This window comes from Euprymna scolopes, chromosome 13, assembly GCF_053919585.1.
Source record: "Euprymna scolopes isolate OS-2025 chromosome 13, ASM5391958v1, whole genome shotgun sequence".
NCBI classification, from domain to species: domain Eukaryota; kingdom Metazoa; phylum Mollusca; class Cephalopoda; order Sepiida; family Sepiolidae; genus Euprymna; species Euprymna scolopes.
Window position 1 is genome coordinate 10,168,144 of NC_136494.1, and position 21,887 is coordinate 10,190,030.

Here is a 21,887-nt window from a genome sequence, read left to right on the forward strand (position 1 = left end):
AGGCCAAAAGACTGTTCAGGAAGGCTATCCAATATTCAACAGACCAGGGACCGACCTTCAACATCTACAGACGCAACCCTATAGTCTTCTAGACAGCCGGATGCGGACATGTGAAAGTAAAGAGAATGTGTTGAAAACATCCATGGATTTCTCAAGAATAACGTTATTATTTGAGCACGGTCGGTATTCTGCACAAGTATATAAGCTGTTAATAGCATGTAAAGTTGTGTGTGAGAAATTAAGTTGTTTCACACAAAATAAAAGAAACGTATCTGGCTATAAAAGGAAGATGACTTATATTTTACATTAAATTATTGACTAGTTGTTGTAGAGTCAAGAAAAAGAATTACTTACGTAAAGCCGCGTCTGGTAAACAGACAAGAAACAGCAGCCAACAACACGTGTTGAGAGAGCCTTTGTAGAACATTATTTTCCAAATTTACTCAATCTGAAACATAAATAAAAGGTTATGCTTTACCTGGTTTACTGTTTACCTATTGTTTTGATGTAATCTAACCTTCCCTTTTCAGGAAATGGACTTATCTATAGACTATAAACATAGTTATATCTAACAGGTTATTGGAGGTAGGCATGGGTTTGTTTTGAAAAGGTTTAGTTGTTTTTGATATGTGTTTTATAGTTTGTTATATAGTTTGTGTTATTGGAATTCCTAGTTCGTTTAGAGTGTTGTAAAATATTGTATTAATGATGTTAAGTTAAAGAGGTTTGTTTATAAAAAATAAGTTACGGAAAATATTTGTATGACTTTTCTCTTAGAATTTAATATAAAAACATGTGAGAGATTGCAATGTTAAAAAAAATGTGACATATTTGAATTCTTCGTGCAGATATTCTGCACTGCAAATTCTGAATGCATGTAAGAAACAATCAATTATCAGTCGTAAAATGATATTTTGATTAATGCAGATTTCTTATTTGTTATTATAATATATTGGACCCAACACATAGTCATGATTAAAAAGTTAAAAAGACAAAAAACAGACTCGTGCATCACCACCGGGAATTGAAAGCTAAACTTTAAGCTTACGATTTACTTTTTCCTTTGACGCTAATGTTTGCTGAAAGGCTAAAAATTAAAACATAAACCAATAGCTACTACGTTATGCATGCATCTTCGTAATGCCGTCGTTCAACCTTTACCTGGAAAATTCCATATTTAAAAAAAAAAAACTTTCACACTTTTGCACCGATTTTTCCTGGTTAAAACCCAAATATAAAGTTTCGCATGGGTTCGAAGATAGTTTCATGTCTGTAGACCAAAAACTGACAGGAGTTTGATAAGCAAAATTTTTAAAACACACACACACACACACACACACACACACACACACACACACACACACATATATATATACGCATACATAAATATATATAGAAAGAGGTTTGTGTTTACTATAATCTTTTTTATGCAAATATTACGCAAGTATAAATCATGTAAAATATCTGCATGAATATAAATAAACGCAATAGTTAACTAAACTGATTATCCCGTAAGAAAACAAACAACCAAAAATCTCATAGGGAATTAATCAGAGTGAATGTTTAAAAGAATATGCAAATTAACTAGATATTTTGCAAATGAATGCAGTTCCACAACTCATACGTAATAAAGTTGTAATTTCTTTTTAAATAAATAGAAAAAAGGGGGTTTAATATAAATATCAATGCACAAAAGACCCAGATTTATAGGAGTATAGATATACATCTTAGTGGAGTACGAGCTTGTCTATTCTTAGAATCTGGTCTCTTCAAGCCTAGATTACCCCTAAACACAGAATTCATTTTTATTCCTGAAAACACACAAAGAATATTAGAAACAAATTAGACGCAATCAAACTCTCCATAAAATTTACCTATGAAACAGAACAATTTCCCACTCTTTATCTGTGCCTAAACCTAAACGCAGATTCCATGAACAAAGCTTCTTTCTTAGAACTGCACGCCTGTGGAATTGTCTTCCGTTTTCCTGCTTTCCGGCTGACTACAATATGGTTGTGTTCAAGTCTAACGTAAATAAGTTCTTGATGAGCCGTTCTATATAAGTTATCAAATTTACCAAATTTTCATTACTAATGATTACTATGTTGTCCAATTTCTACTGTACACTGTTTAACCCTTATCCTTGAGTGGCCTCTTGGCCTTGATAAGTGGTGATGCCTATGTAAAAAAAAGAAAAAAACAAACAATTCCAATACCTTTTCTAGACATACTTATAATAAACCTCAACAATAAACTGTCCTTCAAAGTTCATCGTACAGTTATATACAAAACTGATTATATACATTTCCACTAACACCATGATAACAAAATATAGCAGGCATGATAGGCGATTTCCTCCTACGTTTATTCACAAATGTGTAGTCCAAAATATCTGGATGAAGAATTCAAGTACATCATAATTTATTTTAAAACATTGCAATGCTCCAATTTGTTATATTTACTACTAAAGAAAGCCACAGAAATATTTTGCAGATCAATAAGCAATAAATCATATAAATCAAACACTTTTCTTATAAAAACGTTATTTTACCCACACACCTCAATAATACAGTAATTTGAAAGACTTTAAACAAACCAAAAATTCCAATAATACTAACTACATAACAAACTATAAAATATTTAAAACAAAAAATTTATCAAAACAAGCCCATAGCAAATGCATGTATATGTACTGTCCTATGCCATAATTGTCATCAGATGTATACTGGTGAAACTCGACAGGACTAAAGAAAAGCTTTAGCGACTATATAAAATATAGCAATTTCTTGAACGCAGTATTTTCTAATTGATTACCATACGACCATTTTTAAACTTTAAACTCATTTTAAATAAATATCAGCAAATACCTATATCCTATTCCATTAAAAAGCTATTCTTCCAGGAGGTACGTCCAAGGATGGATGAATTACTGTTGCCACATCTGGGCAGGAGCTGCTAGAAAGGATTTATCCTGCTTGATAGAGTTCAAAATAGACTTCATAGCCTTGTAGGGGGATGTCCTTTTTTCTTCCCTGCAACCTCTTTCTCATAGAAGTGATGTTGCGAGTTTGTCTCTGTTTTATCATTATTTTCATGGCAAGTGCTCGGCTGAGCTCCAATCTATGGTCCCCCCTCTCGCCAAACTTTCACAAGTCTACCAGAATACACAATCACTAATTTCCCCCACTTTTTATCTGTGCCTAAACCTAAACGTAGATTCCATGAACAAATCTTCTTTCTTAGAACTGCACGCCTATGGAATTGTCTTCACTTTTCCTGCTTTCCAGCTGAATACAATATAGTTGTCTTCAAGTCTAACGTAAACAAGTTCTTGATGAGCCGTTCCATATAAGTTAACAAATTTACCGAATTTCCATTACTAATGATTACTATATTGTCCAATTTCTACTGTGCACTCTTTAACCCTTATCCTCGAGTGGCCTCTTGGCCTTGATAAGTGGTGATGCCTATGTAAAAAAAAAAAAAAATAACTTCAAGGGCCAGCAATCGTTACAAACTCAAACAACGTTACAGCCTCTACAACTTTTCTCTTTCAAATAGTAAACTTATATTGAAAGAATAGAACTACGGATTAACTAGCTTCCATAACAGAAAATAACATCACTAACATGAAACAAATAATTCTACAAATAAAGAAAATGAAACATTTATTTCATTTCATATACTTTTTCCAACATTTTGAATTCTAACAACTATATTAAAAAAAACCCCCAAAAAACAAAAAAACAAAACAGAAACGGCATCATATATTTTAAATTCTAATGGCTGTATGTCGGTAAAAACTGCATGATATAAACGCTATACACACTTTGAATGATAACGGCTGTCTTTTTGTTCGCTAAAAGAACAAAATCATTTTTTTTATATTACAGATAATATATTTTCTAATATTGTACTTTTATTTTATTTCTTCAAATCCATCATCCCGATGAAGTTTTGAAATAAAGAGAAGACGGTTGATAAACAGGAAATTATATCGGAATCGGGAACTTTGTACGGAATCGAGAAAAACATTGGAATCGTCCCCTCACCATTGACTGCTTCTTAATTAACTCAGATATAAATAAGAACTTTAATGGAATATTCGAATATCTATGTATCTCGTATAGAGATAAAGTGTTAACCCCAGAAAGTGCCCTCCTGATTTTTGACAACTTCGACTGAAGTAAAATGAAACCAGAACACACACACACACACACACACACACACACACACACACACACACACACACACACACACACACAAATATAATGAATAAATGACAAAAGTCTATATTCCAGATATCATGATGCTGACCATCTTACAATTTATTCCTTTAATTCAGTTGTCATCTACAATTCTTGACAGTATCTGTTTCGTAGCACTAAAATCACTCAATTATGTTAAGCAATGAATCTATTTTGCCCTTAATTCATCAGAAGAAATAGCAACTATCAATCCAACAGAAGGAAATAGAATGCGATTAGACCTGGTTTTAAAATCCGAAAATTAGAAGAGAAGCTGCGATTACTTTGTTGTTTCTTAAATAAGGATTGGCAGATATAAAAAAGAAATATAAATAAATAAACAATATTTCTACAGGATGAGTTGTGATACAACGAAACAGTACTGCATGTGGATGACACACACACACACACACACACACATATATTCAAGCACATCTGATTGAACACGACAGAGTTATTCTTTTTTCCAGTTTTTCTGGATATGTTTCCGATTCGCTGAGCAGTCTTTTTTTTATTTCAATCGGCATGTTGTATGAAATGGCGCCAAAAAGTTGTTCTTCAGCCATATTCTACTCAAGCGCTCGCTATGGGTGCGTCCAATTATCATCAGGAGCGGTTGTTGTTGTTTTATTTTCCTTTGAGGCTTAGTGTATTTATAGTTTTACAAGTAAAAAGTAAACGACAACAACAATCACTCCTGATGATAATCGGGCGCACCGACAGAAAGAGCTTGAGAGGAATATGGCTGAACAACAATTTTTGGGCGCCATTTTATAACGCATGCCAGCTGAAATAAAGACCGCTCTGCGAATCAAAAAGATATCCAGAAAAAATCGAAAAAAGTCAATCAGATGTGCTTGAATAATGACTTGCTACTAATATATATATATATGTCTTCTATAATATATATATATGTCTTCTATAATATAAAGCTGAATGTCTGTGTGTGTATGTGTGTTTGGTCACAAATAGGCTTCTATATGGTTGACTATTTAAAAAAAAAACTGATTACATATGATAGAATATGTATCGAGACACAGGAATGGGTATGTTTGATCTGGCAGAACGGTGGTCCATTAAAATTGTGGGGTCTGCGTACGCGCCTGGTCCACAAAGTATGGAAAAAAAAAAAAAAAAAAAAAAAACGTTTACAAGTGTTTTTGATATAGATGTACATAATACTTTGACAAGTATGTTTCAACTTAAATAGGGATGGTATAGTAAAATTGTGGCGTCTGCGTTCGAGCCTGGCCTCCATAGAATGGAAATAGGTACAAACTTTAATAAATACTTTTCATATCTATCTGCGTAAGTATACTTTGATAATTATGTTTCAGTTTGAAGAAATATGGTATAATAGAACTATGGAGTGTTCGTTTGTGCCTGACCTCCATAGAATGGAAATGAAGTTTAACAAGTTTTTTTTTTAATATAGATCCACAGAATATTGTGATAAGTGTTTCAGTGTGAACGGACATGGTATAATAAATTATGGGGTTTATCTGTTTTATTTTTACTTTCATCATATTTTGCTTCGGTTTTGATACCCCCCCCCAATTAGAAGCCTCACAAGTACATGCGCAGCTACCCCTGCAGGGGGTATCCTTTGTCTTTCGAGACTGAACGGGGGCATTAAAACAGTACATATATAAAAATCACGCTGGAATAAAACTGTGTAAAAGTCCGTTTTTACTATGGAAATTAATTTATGAAACACTGCAGCTTTTGTACATATTAATACTATTGTGAACAGAGGAACACGACTTAAGGAATATATATATATATATATATATATATATATAGTGCTTTTTCTGTGCACATTTGAACTTTTCTTTTAATGATTTTGAACTCATTCCATTTGTGATTTTTTCCAAGGAATTCTGCCTTTTGGATCATTTTGGACCATCTTCAAGTTATGCGATTCCTTTGGAACTTACCTGTTGGATTGGAAGTTTTTAATTCGACCGTGTTTGGATTTTTCCATTCTTGGATTTTTTACCCTTCACCGGACTATCCATTCATGTGAAATCTTTTCATCATTTTGTCTTTTACTTCCTATTCCCCTTACCTTACCTTTTTTTTTTTTAACCAAGTAAGATCTGTGACTTACTTGTAGTTTCATCAAATACTTTTACATGCAAAATCCGATCCCGCATTTTGCTAATTCCTGCCCTCTGATGAGAAGGAGCGTATTTCTTCGAAACTCCGCGGATTAAGGACTATCCACTTATCTTGTGCTTCCTTTTTAAAATTAGATATGCTTTTATCTCTTTTTCAAGATAATTTTTAACATGTTTTATTAATCATTTGTTCATATTATAAGCTCTATTTCCTTTTCGGTTTTATTGAGCTTTTGCATTTGGTTGAGATTACTTTACTTGTAAATATTAACTCTTTAATATTTATAATATATTTTAAGTTTACCATTTTGATTACCTTGGTAAACTTATTGTAATTTTTATCTCTCTCTCTCTCTGTATATATATATATATATATATATATATATATATATATATATATATATATATATAAACTTCTATTGATTTCAGTGCAATGCCATTTTCTTCCCTCCTTTTACCAAACCTAAATAAAATGAGGTAGAATTTCTTGTTTCATTGCCATTTCTATGGCTTCCCCAAACATCGATTGCTATTGTAGCTGGATAAACAGGAACGAATGCTTAGATGTGTGTGTTGCTTTTCACTACGCCGAAGTCAACCAAGTCTTTCTCATCGACAAACCAAGAAAGCTTTTCTAATCCATCCAGGAAAAGAAAACACCAACGCCTCTCAAAACTACAGACAACTTTTACAAGATTTTTATGAAGGGGGGGGGGCGATAATAGTGAATAAATAAGATTTAAATAAAAATCGTGAAGAAAAGAGAAAACAAGATAATGTGTCAGTTTTTTATGTTCGTATTCTTTGCTTAAAAAAAAACAAAACAAACTAAGATAACACGGTTACAATAAACATTTTTTGTAGGGCTACGTCGGTTCTAAACATCCGTAATCTATTTCTTCAGATTTGTAAAAGAAGTAAGTTCCGAATCATAAACAATCGAGAAAAGGGAATCGGAACTTGTTTTATCTATATGTATGTTGCTCATAACGTAGCGGCAATATCCTGGAAGCGGTATCTCTGTAGCTTCAGTTGATTAGAGACTTTAGACTAAATACCAGTCCTTGATATAGTTTATTCTCGTTCATCATTTAAAATTAAGGATTTCAATTTATTTTTAATTATAATTTTTTTATTTTCTTTGGTTTCTTCCTATTAAAATTTACGATTTTCGGATATTTTAGATGTAGTAATAATGAGAATGAACTAAGTATAAAGTAATGTTAAACTTTCTTTCCTTATTGAAAAAGTTTTAAACAAAACTCTTAAATCACATAAATAGGTTAGCCGATATTTTTGTAAATAAACAAAGCAAATTCCAGATACGAAACTAACGTAGTATCGCAACAATATAACTTATTTGATTAGTCCGGATTAGAAACAATAATTAAAATTAAATAGAGAAATTTAATTTAAGGAATTCAATAAATAGTATCAATAACACATTAAACGGACATACGTAATTAGTTGTAACATTTTATGATAATTTGTTGGAAAATATTTTTTAAATGGAGATACTAAAATAGGTAAATATATAAATCTTTAAAAAACTTTGCAAGGATGAGATGTAGGTAAAATATTTTCGCTTGTTTTCTTTTCCTTATAAGGGAAATGGTTTCCATAATGTTTTATTGTTAAAGTGTTTTTTATTTAATAAGTCTGAAGAAAGAATGTTCTTGTGAAAATTTTCAAACGACACAATGTTTGAATTTGTCCGAATAGTCTTGAAACACTTGTAACTAACGACGAAATATTTGTTACTATCAATCCATTCTTTGATGTCTTTGTTAAAACAATATATTATATATATATATATATATATATATATATATATATATATATATATATATATATATATATATAACCCTTATTCGTTTACAGAACAGTCTCTACAATGCTCCTGAAGGTTTGGTCAACATACTTAAAGCTTGATATATAGGGGTTTGGACCTGTGGAACAAATTTAATTTAGTTTTTAGCTAGTAAATATAACTGCTAAGAGGTCAACATTGAAAAATAAAATAACCTTAGCAGGAATAATTAAAGCAAACTTATTACTTTTATACATGCACAAATATACAGTTTTAGATTAAAGTCGCGTAGTTTTTACAGTTTTCTTATTCGTCTGTCAAAAGCACAAGCGGTAGCGACTTAAGCTGGAGCGCTAAATATTTTGATTTCTATTCGAGGTGATGGCACCCAAGTTAGTTGTTTTATTTATCTTTTGAAATTCTTAATTGATTTATTTATCTTTTGAAATTGTTAATTGTTTTATTTATCTTTTGAAATTGTTAATTGAAATTGTTGAAATCAATACAATAATCTGTAGAGAACTGGCTCTATAAAAATAAATATGAAGTTTACATGGATTAAAACATATGTAAGTGTATTTTATAACTAGGCAACGCCGGGCGGTCTACTAGCATAGATATCTATATTCCTATGAATTTGAGTCTTTTTTTGTGTACTGATATTCATATTAAAATCCCTTTTTTCTATTGATTGCACGAGCCATTTTTAATGTGGAGAGGGGGAGGGGGAATGGAAAAGGAAACCAGCTCCCCCGAGAGGAGTTAGAGCCTTTTGGTATGTAGGGTTGGCCCTACATGGACCAGAAACTGATTGCAACAAGAGCAATGGTCTTTTGTTGCAGTATGTGCCGAACACTTTGATCTTGGCCCGAAGACAAAAAAAAAAAAAAGGCTGAGTTCTTTTCTATTTATTTTTAAAAGAAAATTCTACGTGGAATTGCATGTATCTGCAAAAGATACAACTAATTTGCATATTCTTTAAAACATTAACTTTAATTAATTCCCTATTAGTTTTTTCGTTTGCTTATGGGATGATGATCTTTCGTTAAGTAATAAGTGTAATTATATTGATGCAGATAGTCTAGAGGATTTATACTTGCGTAGTATTTGCGTAAAAATTTTATAGTAAACACAAACCTCTTTCTATATATATTTATGTTTGCATATATATATATATATATATATATATATATATATGTATATATATATATTTGTTTTAAAAATTTTGCCTACCAAACTCTTGTCAGTTTTATGTCTACAGACATGAAACTTAATATATAGTGTATTTGAACTCATACCAAACTTTATATTTGGGTTTTAGTCGGGGAAAATCGGTGCAAAGTGTGAAAATTAAAAAAATGGAATTTGCTAGGTGAAGGTCGAACGACGGCATTACGAATATACATGCGTAACCTAATAGCTATTGGTTCATGTCATAAGTTTTTTGCCTTTCAACAAACATGTCTTCATAGCTCAAGCATTCACATTAAATGAAAAAGTAAATCGTAATCTAAATGTTTTGGTTTCGATTCTCGGTGCTGACGAACAAGTCATTTTTTAACACTTTAAAATAATTACTATATAATGGATTCAATATAATATTATGATAAATACGAAATCTGCATTAATCAAAATACCATATTCCAGCGTATTTTACGACCGGACAATGCCGAGCTGCCTGCTAGTATAATAATAAAAGATGAGAAATCAAAGTTAAATATAACTTTATTATATCATCATATCAATGAGAAAAAAAAATTCTTTAGTCCATAGCATTTTGAATTTAAATTCTTATCATCATCAGAAGATAAAACTCAGCATAGGGTTGCTTATTTAAAGAATATTTGTATATTTACTAATTATATATATATATATATATATATATATATATATATATATATATATATATATATGGGTGCCCGGAATTGCCCGGGTGTTTGGGGTGTATGCTTAGCAAAAAAAAAAAAAAAAAAAGGTCAATTTTTTAAAATTTTGGCCCCTATTATGCCCCCTTAAAATTTATTGTGTTGGGATCAAATCCAGTTATTAAGTTAGATCCATGTCCAAGGAACCTATATCTAAAACTTCAAGTGTGTAGACTCAAAATTATCGGAGGAGTTTAGTAGAGTTCTCAAGGTCAAATCGTTGAACTTTTACCCCTTAATCGCCAAATTTCTGGCCACAAACCGATCACATCGATTTTTCCAAATCTCAGTGCCCTGTATATCAAATTTCGAGTCAGTAGACTAAAAATTGACAGAGTTATTGCATAGGGAAATGTACACAGACACACACACACACACACACTTTCACTTTATATATATATATATATATATATATATATATATATATATGTATATATGTCTGAGAAAACTTATAGTATTTCATAAAAAGATATAAATAAATAGTTTAAATTCACAATTACAATTTTTTTCACTGAAAGCATTTTCTATGGACCGCGTGACCTTAGAATTTATTCTATCTCACCAGTTTCCCCGACCATACCAAACATGTAGAAATTTAAATGTAATGTGAAAAAGCATCCTACTGTTTAGCTCGCCCATGTAATTTGTCATTCAGCTCTCTACGTTAAATTATGAAGTGTATACAAACTATTCGTTGGCAGTTTATTTGGTTGGTGATTAGTTGCTTTTCATTGTATTTCACCTTCGTAGCTGAGCAACGAGTACAGTGTTACGAGGGTCAGACAGTTTCCTGCCGCGACAGTTGGGAATCTTATTACCAGCGCGTCAGCAGATTTTCAACTGGAACGTCAGAGTTACGCGAGAAGGATGAAACATACGACCAGGGCGAGTTACAAAGCTTAGCTGATTAGAGACGAGTTGGGAGAGGATAGTTAGTAATCACTCCCCCACGGCTGGAAGATGTGAGACAAGGGTCGGTAAAACAGGATTTGAGAGTTAGCGCCGAAGAGGAACCGCAAAATAACAACGATTGGCCAGCTCCATCGACATTTTTCGGTAACGGCGACTCAGGCAATTAGCAATAATCTAACCCCATTCTCAAAAGACAAGAAAGAAAAGCCTCGGAGGGTGGACCTTCTAAAAGTGCACAGGACGAATAAAAGAAATATCACGTTCAACATCTTTAATTGAAATACGTTTCAAAAGTAATGCAACCTATTAAAAAAGTTGAAGATCTACAAAGACGGGAATGATGCAATTAAAACGAGCGACCTTTTGTGTTGCAGAATTTATTTTTCTATATAGTCAGCACCATTCTCGATGCACTTTGCCAAACGATGGGATGGTGGTTGTGCATGTGTGTCCGGAGCGCGCTTTATCATTCACACCTTTGTTGCCACTTTGAAATCGACGAACCTATCTCCAAACTGTGCTGACATAAATTTCATCGGCTTAGTAAACATTTCACAGGCATTTATAAATGTGGATCGTTTCAATTGTTTTTGCATGGACGAATTCAATCATGCATTTCTGCTTATGACGCACGTCCATGATAGAGGCTGCTTTATTAGAGTCTCACATCGTCAATGTATGTAACAGAGATGGATTTTTCAGGTCATGAATACATAAGTTCAGTCACTTTAACAATGAGATTTACAATCTTCACTGATCCATTCGAACGGAATAAAAATAGGAAACATTTTGGAATGCCCTTCAGCGCGGGAAAAGTACCATGCGCTGTGGTTGGTATTATCGTGGCAAAAGGCGGTTATTTATTTCCCCCTAACAGCCGAATCATATAAAAAGAATCGTAAAGTGAGATTGAAACGGCAGAGGACCAATTTAGTCTACAAAAATAGGCCTAGGTGGTTCAGTAAGTATGCTTTAAGTGATTAGAAATAAACCAACTTCTTAAAGACAGAAGGCAAAACCTGGAGGGATGAACCCCTTATAACTGCAGCAGGATCAGCAACATACCGCAGTCATAAGAGGTCATTTCAGAAATGGTTAAAATTCTGTTGACTTTGGTACCGAAGAAAAAAACTCCTAGTTAGAAAACGATAAACTGTTAAGACCCAAACTTTTATAAGCATGCCCATGTAGTTTCTAAAACAATTGCAACAGATGTCAAAACCGACTTTGAAATCTAATAGGTGATGTATTTTTCTCTTCCCTACAACCTTCACCCAATAGAAGAAACGTTGCGATCCAGCGCTCCATGCTCTCTCTTACCAAACTTTCACAAAACGCACTCAACTAGCTATAACCACTCTCAACAATTTCCCTCTACTCTCTATCTGTACCGTAATTTAAACGCAGATCCCATGAACAACTTTACTTCCTAGACCTGCCCGATTATGGAATACCGTTTCACTGGCCTGCCCCCCGGCCGATTTCAATATGGTGGTCTTCAAGTCCAATGTAAAAAAACAATTTGCTGAGCCGTCCCCCCCTACATAATCTAAATTCTACCCAATCTACACCATTAATTACACTACTACCTAACATTTATTACCCTTATCCTCGAGTGGCCTTCGTTCCTTAATAAGTGGTGACTTCATTGTAAAAAAAAAAGAAGAGAATCCAAAAGATAAACAACATTCTCAAGATTTGCTTATGTTAAATATTCAAAATCCAAATTTCCGCAGTTCTGTAGATTTACCGTAACCTAACGAATAGCTGATGACATACTAATTTCCTAAAAGTTTCACGTAGCATTTCTTATTCTAGGTGAGATTGGTAACGGAAATCTTTCATCGCTGATACCTTCTTGCTCGAAGTAACCTTTTCTGCCTTGTCAGAGTTTAAAGTTGTCTTCGAAACTGGTAGGCGATGGCCTTTTTCCTCCCTGCAACCTATTTCCCCACAGAAGAGACGGTAGGGCTTCTTTCTACTCTACCGTTATTTTCACGGCAAGTGCTCGTCTGACCTTCATTCAATGGTCCTTCCAAACTTTCACAAAAAGCACTCATCAAGCTATAACCACTGTCAACAGTTTCCCTTACTCTCTATCAGTGCCTAAATATAAACGCAAAATCCATGAACAAAGCTTCGTTTCTATAACTGCCCGCTTGTGGAACTGTTCCACTGGCCTGCTTCCCAGCTGTCTGCAACACTGTCGTCTTCGAATCCAATGTAAACAAGTTTTTGCATCCCACCCCCTTAAATAGTTATATTCTACCCAACGACCACCTTGCTGTTGTTTCATTGACCACCTTAACACACAATCATTTTCCTCGAGTGGCCTCCGAGCCTTGATAAGTGGCGATTTCCTTGTAATAAAACTTATGTTGAATGCTATCTATTTCAAAATGTCACGTGGTGTTGTTCGACCAATCAGAGTCATTGTTAAATTTCAATTCTGTTAAGGAGTTAAAACGAGCGTGTAGCGTCACTTCTTTCACTAAATGTCATTAGTTAACGTTATCACGTTTGTTTTAGCTCTAGTGAATCATTTCCAGCAAAGTATTCTATGCCGAATAAAATACAGTGTGGAACGATAAAAGTGTCGCCCTTCAGAAAACAAGACTACAGCTTTATTTTTAAACTTTCACAGAAAAAAAAATCAATTCAAGTAACTTGATTATGTAGTAGATCTGACATCTATTCAATGTAGCCGCGTTCAGCTTATATCACCGCCTCGGTACGGGTCCGGAACCAAGAGCATGCTTTTTCCACAAGCGCCGGCGGGAGCTCGGCGAATATTCGGCGGATAGCAGTGATAGGCTGGCTTTGGTGTTGTGGGAGGTCATGTTGGTGATGTTCTCGACGTTTGACGAAATGAAGTAATCCAGCGGGCTCAGGTCGGTGGAGGAGAGGGGCCAGTGAAAAAAGGGTACAAAGTCGTAACACTCATTCTGAAGGCAAGCCTGGATCTGTTTGGACGTTGGTTTGCGCCAAGTCATACCACCACACACAGCGTCTGCCAGCGGTCACTTGATTGCACCAAGGGATCACTACACTCTTCAGCACATCCAGATACACTTTGGCATTGATTTCCAAACCGACTCCGAAGAGAAGAGGTGGGATGATGTGTCTCTCACTTTAAACTATACATAAGACCATAACCGTGGCTGTAAACTGTTTTCATCACCCTGGACATGCCCCTGTAATTCAAGGCAATCCAATTATTCATTTCGAGGGTGCTGGCAATGGTCCGGTTCTCCTAACATGAATAGGCAGAGAGCATGAGCTGTACAGTGGCTCATCTCCAATCTCACTGGCTGAACATTGTGTCACTTTCACATGATAGAAGGCCCCTATCGCTCTTGGGATTTGTACACAACTGTTCTGCAAAAAACAAAACAAAAACACAACAACAATAAAAGAAACAAAAAAAAAACTGGTTTCAATCAAACGGAAATGGAATCATGTTTTTTCCAATGGCGACACTTTTATCGTTTGATCCTGTAGTTCAAAACGCCGAATCGATGAAAACCTGAGTAACGAGCATTATGTACGACATAAAATAAAAATAAGAATCAGCGAAAAAAAAATTATATATATATATATATATATATATATATATATATATATATATATATATATATACAGGGTGACATAAAAACTTGAATAACTTTTGAAATAAATAATTATTTTTATTTTTCAGGTTTACCAAGAAGAATTGATGTTTTTAGAGTCTACCAAATTACATTTCCGAGATGCCATGGATTACTGAGGAAAAGACGTTTATAGTTGAGCCATATTTTTGACTGGATTCTATCTACGCAGCTCAATTGCAATTCAAAGAACAGTTTAAGTGTCGTGAATTTCATGTCGACTCAATGATCTACGGACGGGCTACAATGTTCAGAACCCATAGGACTGTGCATAACCTCAATTGTAAAATCACATTGGACGACCGAAATCAGTAAGGATACCAAACAACGTTTCTGCAGTCAGAATCTCTGGTCTTAGTTGAAGCACATTTTTAAGCACCAGTGAAACAAATAATTTTTGTAATACAGACTTGAAACATTGGAGATGTCTGCTACATCAATTTGTTTAAATGTAGCTGAAGGTTTCTGTGGATTTAAATAAAATTTTGGAAGTCATTCGATTTTTAGTGATTGCCGTTTTTTGTGTCATCCTGTATTAATCAGGGTTGTTTTAAAAGTCATCTTGTAACAAAGTGCACAAAATGGCGAACTTGTTTAGAAATTAAAGGCAGCTGTAAACAAATATTTATTATTAACTGATATTGACCAACTTTATCCCGTTGAGAAAACAGTACCATTAAAGAGTAGGTAGGCTCTGCCTATCGCCCGGCCTTCACATAGCTTCTTTGCCTAATACCTCTGCGAAAAAGTAAACCCAAGACTCATCAAAGACACCCAGTACTTGGTCTTGTCTCCTGATTAGGACATACATGCCGTCTCCCATCTCTTGCTTTTTCTCCCATCTCTCTCTCAAAATGAGCAACTCGCTTGCTTGCCACTCATGTCCACCAATAACATCCAGTTTGAATGCATCTGAAGACGATCAGAGGTTACATTGGCCAAAACGTTGTGGAAAAACAACCAAGATGGGAACAACACTAACAATCCAAATAATACAAAAAAATCTTGTAATTGTACAAAATAGCAAATTTGACTAGACGTTAACGGCGATAGTAAACAAATATTTACAAAAATAAAATACGCATCAAGTGCGCTTGAAAGCCAAATCACAACGTAATATTAGTAAAATAAACAAATATTTTACTTTTTTAAAAATTTATAAAATAAATATATTTTGGAGATATACTCCATCCTCAGTATGTTTTCTTTTTCTTCTCTTTTTCTGTTCCATGTTGTACAGTTGAGGAAAGAAAATCTGTAAAAGACCACGCGTTGTATCTTAGCGGTTATATTTTGAAACGTTGGAACTGTGCGTAGGCAACGCGAAAATAACGTCAAATGTTGATTTAATTTGAATTAAATAAAATACGCATAAATTTCAAATAAGTAAAATATTTGTTTATTATCATAATATTACGTTGCGATTTGGCTTTCGAGCGCACTTCATGTATATTTTATTTTATTCAAATTAAATCAACGTTTCTATAGGGAACTCATACCCTTGAAACATTTACTATCAACTTAATTACTGATCAACTATTTCGTCGAGAAAAAAAAGTTTAGAAACGAGATAAAAGATATCTTTGTCCCATAAAAAAGTCAATTTGAATATTTTTACTGACGCTAACATCCGCTGTGTTGTCTTACTAGTCACTCGGTTATAAATATTACAATCTTAAATGGTCTATTATAAATAGGTGCTGACCATGTAAATTTCCCTACGCAATAACTCTGTCAATTTTTGAAATTTGATATACAGGTTACTGAGATTTGGGAAAATCTTTGTGATCAGTTTTCGGCCAGAAATTTAGGTGATAAGGGGTCAAAGTTCAATGATTTGACCTTTTAAAATTCTACCAAACTCCTCCGCCAATTTTGCATCTAAACACTTGAAATTTTATATATAGGTTCCTTGGACATAGATCTAACTTAATAACTTGAGTTGAGCCCAAAATAATAAACGTTAAGTGGTCATAATAGGGGTCAAAGTTAAAAAAATGACCGCGTTTTTTTTCTTTTTGCTCAACATACACCTCCAAACATCCGGGCAACACCGGGCTGAAATGCTAGTTTAATAATAAAATATTAATGTTTTAGTAGTTATCTGGCAATAAATATCACGAATTAAAATGATTTTTTATTTGTATAGCAAATACAGACTAATGACATAATTTTTTTTATGTAATCGTTGCATCATATCTCGTTGCATAGCTTAACAAAAACCAGGAAATATTACAAAACTGTAAACATAATTCAAATTAGCAGTTATTAAATTTAGACTTCATTAAAACCCACAATAATATTGAACAAGTATACTCAATGCATTTGCATTAAAAGTAGTAATCGTTTTGATGAAGATAGACAAGAAAATATTAAATAATCACGCTATAATTTATACTGGAACAAATGTTATATAAAATAAGTCAGAGAGAGTTGCAACCTTGGTTGAAGTGAGTGTCCCTAATGATGGAGGTTTGAATAGAGCTGAAAGGGAGAAACGGACCAAATACCAAGGTCTCATGTATGACATGAAAAGAAACTGGAATCTTAGGGAGATATCAATCATATTATTATAGGTGCCACATGGCTTATGAAGCAGAACCTGAAGTCCTACCTAACTAATATTCTTGGTGAACCGAGTGTAATAAAGATCTAGACAATTGCACTATAGGGAACAGCCAGGATGCTAAAAAGAGCTCTCAGTTGGTTTCAATAAAAAGCAGGGCAATGGTGGCAGCTGATTTTGTTGCCTCCATACTCAGCGTTACAATCTTCAAAGGAGGAAAATTAAAAAAAAAAGAACAAATAGATAAAATACATAATATGATAACCATAAAATGTAATAGAAATGTAGGACTTTGGTCTATATATTAAAAGTTGAGAATTCTATGAATTTTACATATTGCATAGTTGTTATTGATTGAGGTTTTACATATTTATGAAATGAATATTTTAATTTTTAATTCCTTCATTAATTTTTTTTTTCATCAACAAGAAAACGTTAAGTAAATTAAAATTAAATAAGATGATGAAAACAAAATTAGTTTTTCAGTGTTTTTATGCATTTATGTGCAAACTAAATGCCGACTAATTACTGCTTGGCTCGTGTAGAAGATAAAGAGAAACGGTCGTGTAAGGACAACTTAAACTGATTGAAACAATAAGGGGCATTCCCAGAAGATAAGCTGTAGAAGTGACGTTAAACAAGTTGCCTTGTTGCGACCTAGATCTCGGAAGTCTGGTAAACTAATGCTTTAGTCAAAAAGTAGAAGTGACCTATGCAGCATATGACTGCTTTTAAAAGAAAAGAAAGGGAAGGTGTTCATCACGTGATTTCATCACGTGATGAACACGTCATCCATGCATTCATTCATTCATGCATGTCGACAAACTTAATTTAAGGTGTGCTAAAGAAGGCTACCGTTTCCTCCAACCATCCCAGCCGCCTTGGTATGTAGGTAGTTATTTTCTACAAAACATAATTGATGTTCTTATTTTTATTCCGCCTAAATAGATCAGAGGAGATTACAAATTGCATTAGTATGTTGACCGAACATATGTATTCATGGCTTGAAATAATATGTATGTATAAGTAACATACGTGAATATTTTGAATCGTGATATTCTATATGTGTGTACGTTGGTTTACCTTGTCCTTGCTAGTGCATGTATAAGCTGTGAGTAGAAATTCGTTTCTGCTCGTTTGAATGTTTTGAATCGTGATATTCTATCTGTATGTATGTTGGTTTATAGCATGAATTTCAGAACAAATAACTCGTTTTAATTCTTCAAGAGATTGAGGGCGGTGGTTGAGTGCTTTCGACTTTAAATATCCGCACAAGAAAAAAATAGCAAGGGTCTAGATCAGACGATATGCGGGCCAGTATCATCACGCTAAGAAATCAAATGATTCGGGAACATTTCCTTAAAAAATGCATGGATATAGATATAAATAAATTGTGACTTAATTAAAATAAAATGGCGTCCTACGTAAATTAAAACAAATAAAAAAATTTTTTATATGTTATTTTGACATAGAAATGTGCAGATAAATTTGGGACACTGTATGTGTGCGAGTTTTAAATTTTAGATGCTATTCATCAGACAGTTAAATTAATCACGAATATACTAACTTTGTGCGTGTTTGTTTTGTAGATTTTGATTTTCAGTTAAACACATACATACAGCCAACTGTCATTTATATAATAGATTATCAGTAAAAGATGTTGAAAAGGCGATACTTACTTAGTTGAGAACGTATAGCAATGAAAGAAAGTGAATGGAACAAAAAACAAAATGGCTGCTTCAGCAAACTTGTTTTTTTTTGTCATCGAACGACATACCATAAAAAGTACTTTTGTTCGAACAGACTAGTTAGCAGACAGGAAAAAATACACCTGTTTTTTTAAATTCTATTTACTTTTACACCTTACAAGATGAACTGTGCACTAATTACATTAGCCGTTCGTAATCTGCGTTTTCAGGCTGAAGCAAGCCAAATCTTTAATCAGCGTGTTAGTCTAAGGTGAAGCCGTATCATTGATGACTCGATGGCTGTCTGAAATTAAGGTCTTAAATTTACTCGAATAGATTGTTGGTAAAATGAAGAGAAACTGATTAACACTGGTGATTATCGGATTACCGTGGTCTCCAGCCAACCGTAACTTAAGTTCACAACGGTATATCGTCAACACTAGTTGGCCAAGCTAAGCTTATGGATCGTTCCCCAAACAGAAATCGATATATTTGTATGGACAAATATCTTGGAAAATCTAAATATTAATTTACTTGTCCGTGCGCCAAGTGTCACAAAACATCATCGCAAACATTAATTAATGAACAACAAATTGCCTCCCTTTATAGTCGCTCTTTATTAATTAAAAATCTTTAAAACCATATTCTCTGCAAGAATCTTCAAAATAAAAAAAAACACATCGCTGTCTGTTTACGGTTTCAAATTGGCTATTTTATTTCTGTGGCGAAAATTGTGGGAACGTAGGCTTACCTCTTAAACAGCCTCGGTGTGCGCTTTGCCGACGCAACGTCATGATGGATGCTAAAAAGGGTCCAAGATGGCGACTGCGACCTTATATAAGGATGCAGTCTCGCAGAATTTCGTGTGCTCTCGCGCACATATGCAAATATGAAAATTTGGAGGACGGTCTTTTATAAAAAAAAGGCCACTGGAGTAGATGGGACCGGACGACGACCGGACGACGACGACGACGACGACGACGACGACGACGACGACGAGAGCTGAGTTTTTTTTCTTTGCAACAACACTTTACTTATCTAAAAAGTTACGTTGAGAGGAGACTAATTTTTTTTATTATAGATTCTTTTTTAAAATTAAAAAAAAAAAATGTGCGGGTGAACCGACATCTGTTTCTTTCGTTATGTGTTGAGTTTTCACTGAAAAATATGTAAATTAAAAAAAAAAAAATTAATTCTTTTTAGCTTTGAAAGATTAAAAAATTTACAAAACACTTGTTTTAAATTCGTCGTTATTTGTTTTATTTTATTTATTGATTGTATTTATGACGTGTTAAAAAAAAGATCAACTACCGTGGAATTTCCGCTGGTTCTGTTAGTAAGTATTTAAAATCATTGCCAGCGGTCGGCAATATTTTTCGGAACGTTCATGCCAAAAAGCATTGCTGGTTATAGATAGTTCTCCAAAAAGCGCTTCACAGTTTGCTTAATTCGAAATATTTTTATCATAACGTTACTTGACTTTGCTAAATAGAAAAAGGCACTAACTCTAGCGGGTTTAACTAGCTTCCTTCACAGGAAGAAGTTTCATGGGTTGGTTGGTTGTTTTACGGCAATCAAACTTTTTCAGGTTATTTAATGCCGAATCTAGTTATTTTGAGGAACGATTTTTAATGGAGTATATTTTTTTTAAGTCAGATTCTATTTAACCCATAGTTGGAACCCTTATAGGTACTACCACTCCGGGTCAGAGTGGACCTGGGAGCAATGGCAATTAAAGGGTGACTCCACACTCCCCAAAGCCCGCAAGGTGGGGCCTCACCATCGGATATAGTTTTAGATCATATCCAGGACCAAGTTTCATGGGAGTATGAAATTCAAAAACGGTCCCAGTCGCATATATATCCCATTTTTTTCAACTCTGGCAGGGAGGCGTCAACGTCCTCCTACATACAGGGCCAAAATTCCTAAATTAGTTACCCAACTGGTACTGACCCGGTTCAACATTGCTTAACTTTTGTGATCTAACGAAAACCTGTGCTAACGTGATTATGCAGTACTTTGCTAGACAAGCATTTACTCTCCTTATGTTTGTAAGGACATTTAAATAAAAAATTGTTCTACACTTGCTAAAATATTTAATCTCTAATAAAAAGCATTATATTTTTGATGGAAATCTGTCTGGACAGGGCGTAAAACCACTTGATGTAAGTCGCTAACAAGAAAGATAGCTGATTATCGCAAAAACAGAAAATAAAAAATACACCTGGGTCTTAGTCTTGGAAAAGCTAGAGTTAGGAAGGAAACAGTCAACAGGAAGAGAGTTTCACGAGTCTACAAGTCTTGGAAAGAAACTATTGAAATAGAAATCTGTATTGCTAAGAAAGCGATATATTTGTAAAGACAAATGCCTCAAGGAGTAAGTAGTAATATTATCATTGTTCAAAAGAAAACACAAAAAAACCCAATTAATATAACATCTTGAGCCTTTTTTATACAAAAGAAGCACAACTTGCCAATGCCCGGAGGCCACTCGAGGATAAGGGTTAAGGAGTGTACAGTAGTCAAAGGGACAAAATCATAGTAATCGTCAGAAGTGTAAATTTGGTAAATTGGATTACTTAAGGGGAACGGTTCATCAAGAATTTGTTCACATTGGACTTGAAAACGACCATATTGTAGTTGGCTAGAAAGCAGGCAAACGGAAGACAGTTCCACAAGTGTGTAGTTCTAAGAAAGAAACTGTTCATGGAATCTACATTTAGGTTTAGGCAAAGATAAAGAGTGGGAGAAATTATTGATAATGTTTTCAGTAAGACGAGCGTTTCTCGTGAAGGTTTGTCAAGAGGGGACCAGAAATGGAGGCTCAAATGAGCACTTGCCATGAAAGTAACGATAAAGCAGAGACATGCTCGCAACGTCTCTTCTGTGAGAAAGAGGTTGCAGGGAAGAAAAGGGCATCTCCTACTAGGCTACGAAGTCTTTTTTGAACTCTGTTACGGCAGGATAAGGTC

General features: G+C 34.0%; 1 protein-coding gene across 2 annotated transcripts in view; it reads right to left on the reverse strand.

The window, feature by feature from the left end:
* The window catches only part of LOC145291942 (uncharacterized), a 58,435-nt gene that overhangs the window by 13,588 nt on the left and 22,960 nt on the right, over positions 1-21,887 (reverse strand). For both annotated transcript variants that reach the window (XM_080137867.1, XM_080137866.1), the window contains exon 2: positions 355-448. In XM_080137867.1, the coding sequence (XP_079993993.1) occupies positions 355-427 (73 nt within the window). In that variant the 5' untranslated portion in view covers positions 428-448. The remainder of the gene's footprint in view (positions 1-354; positions 449-21,887) is intronic.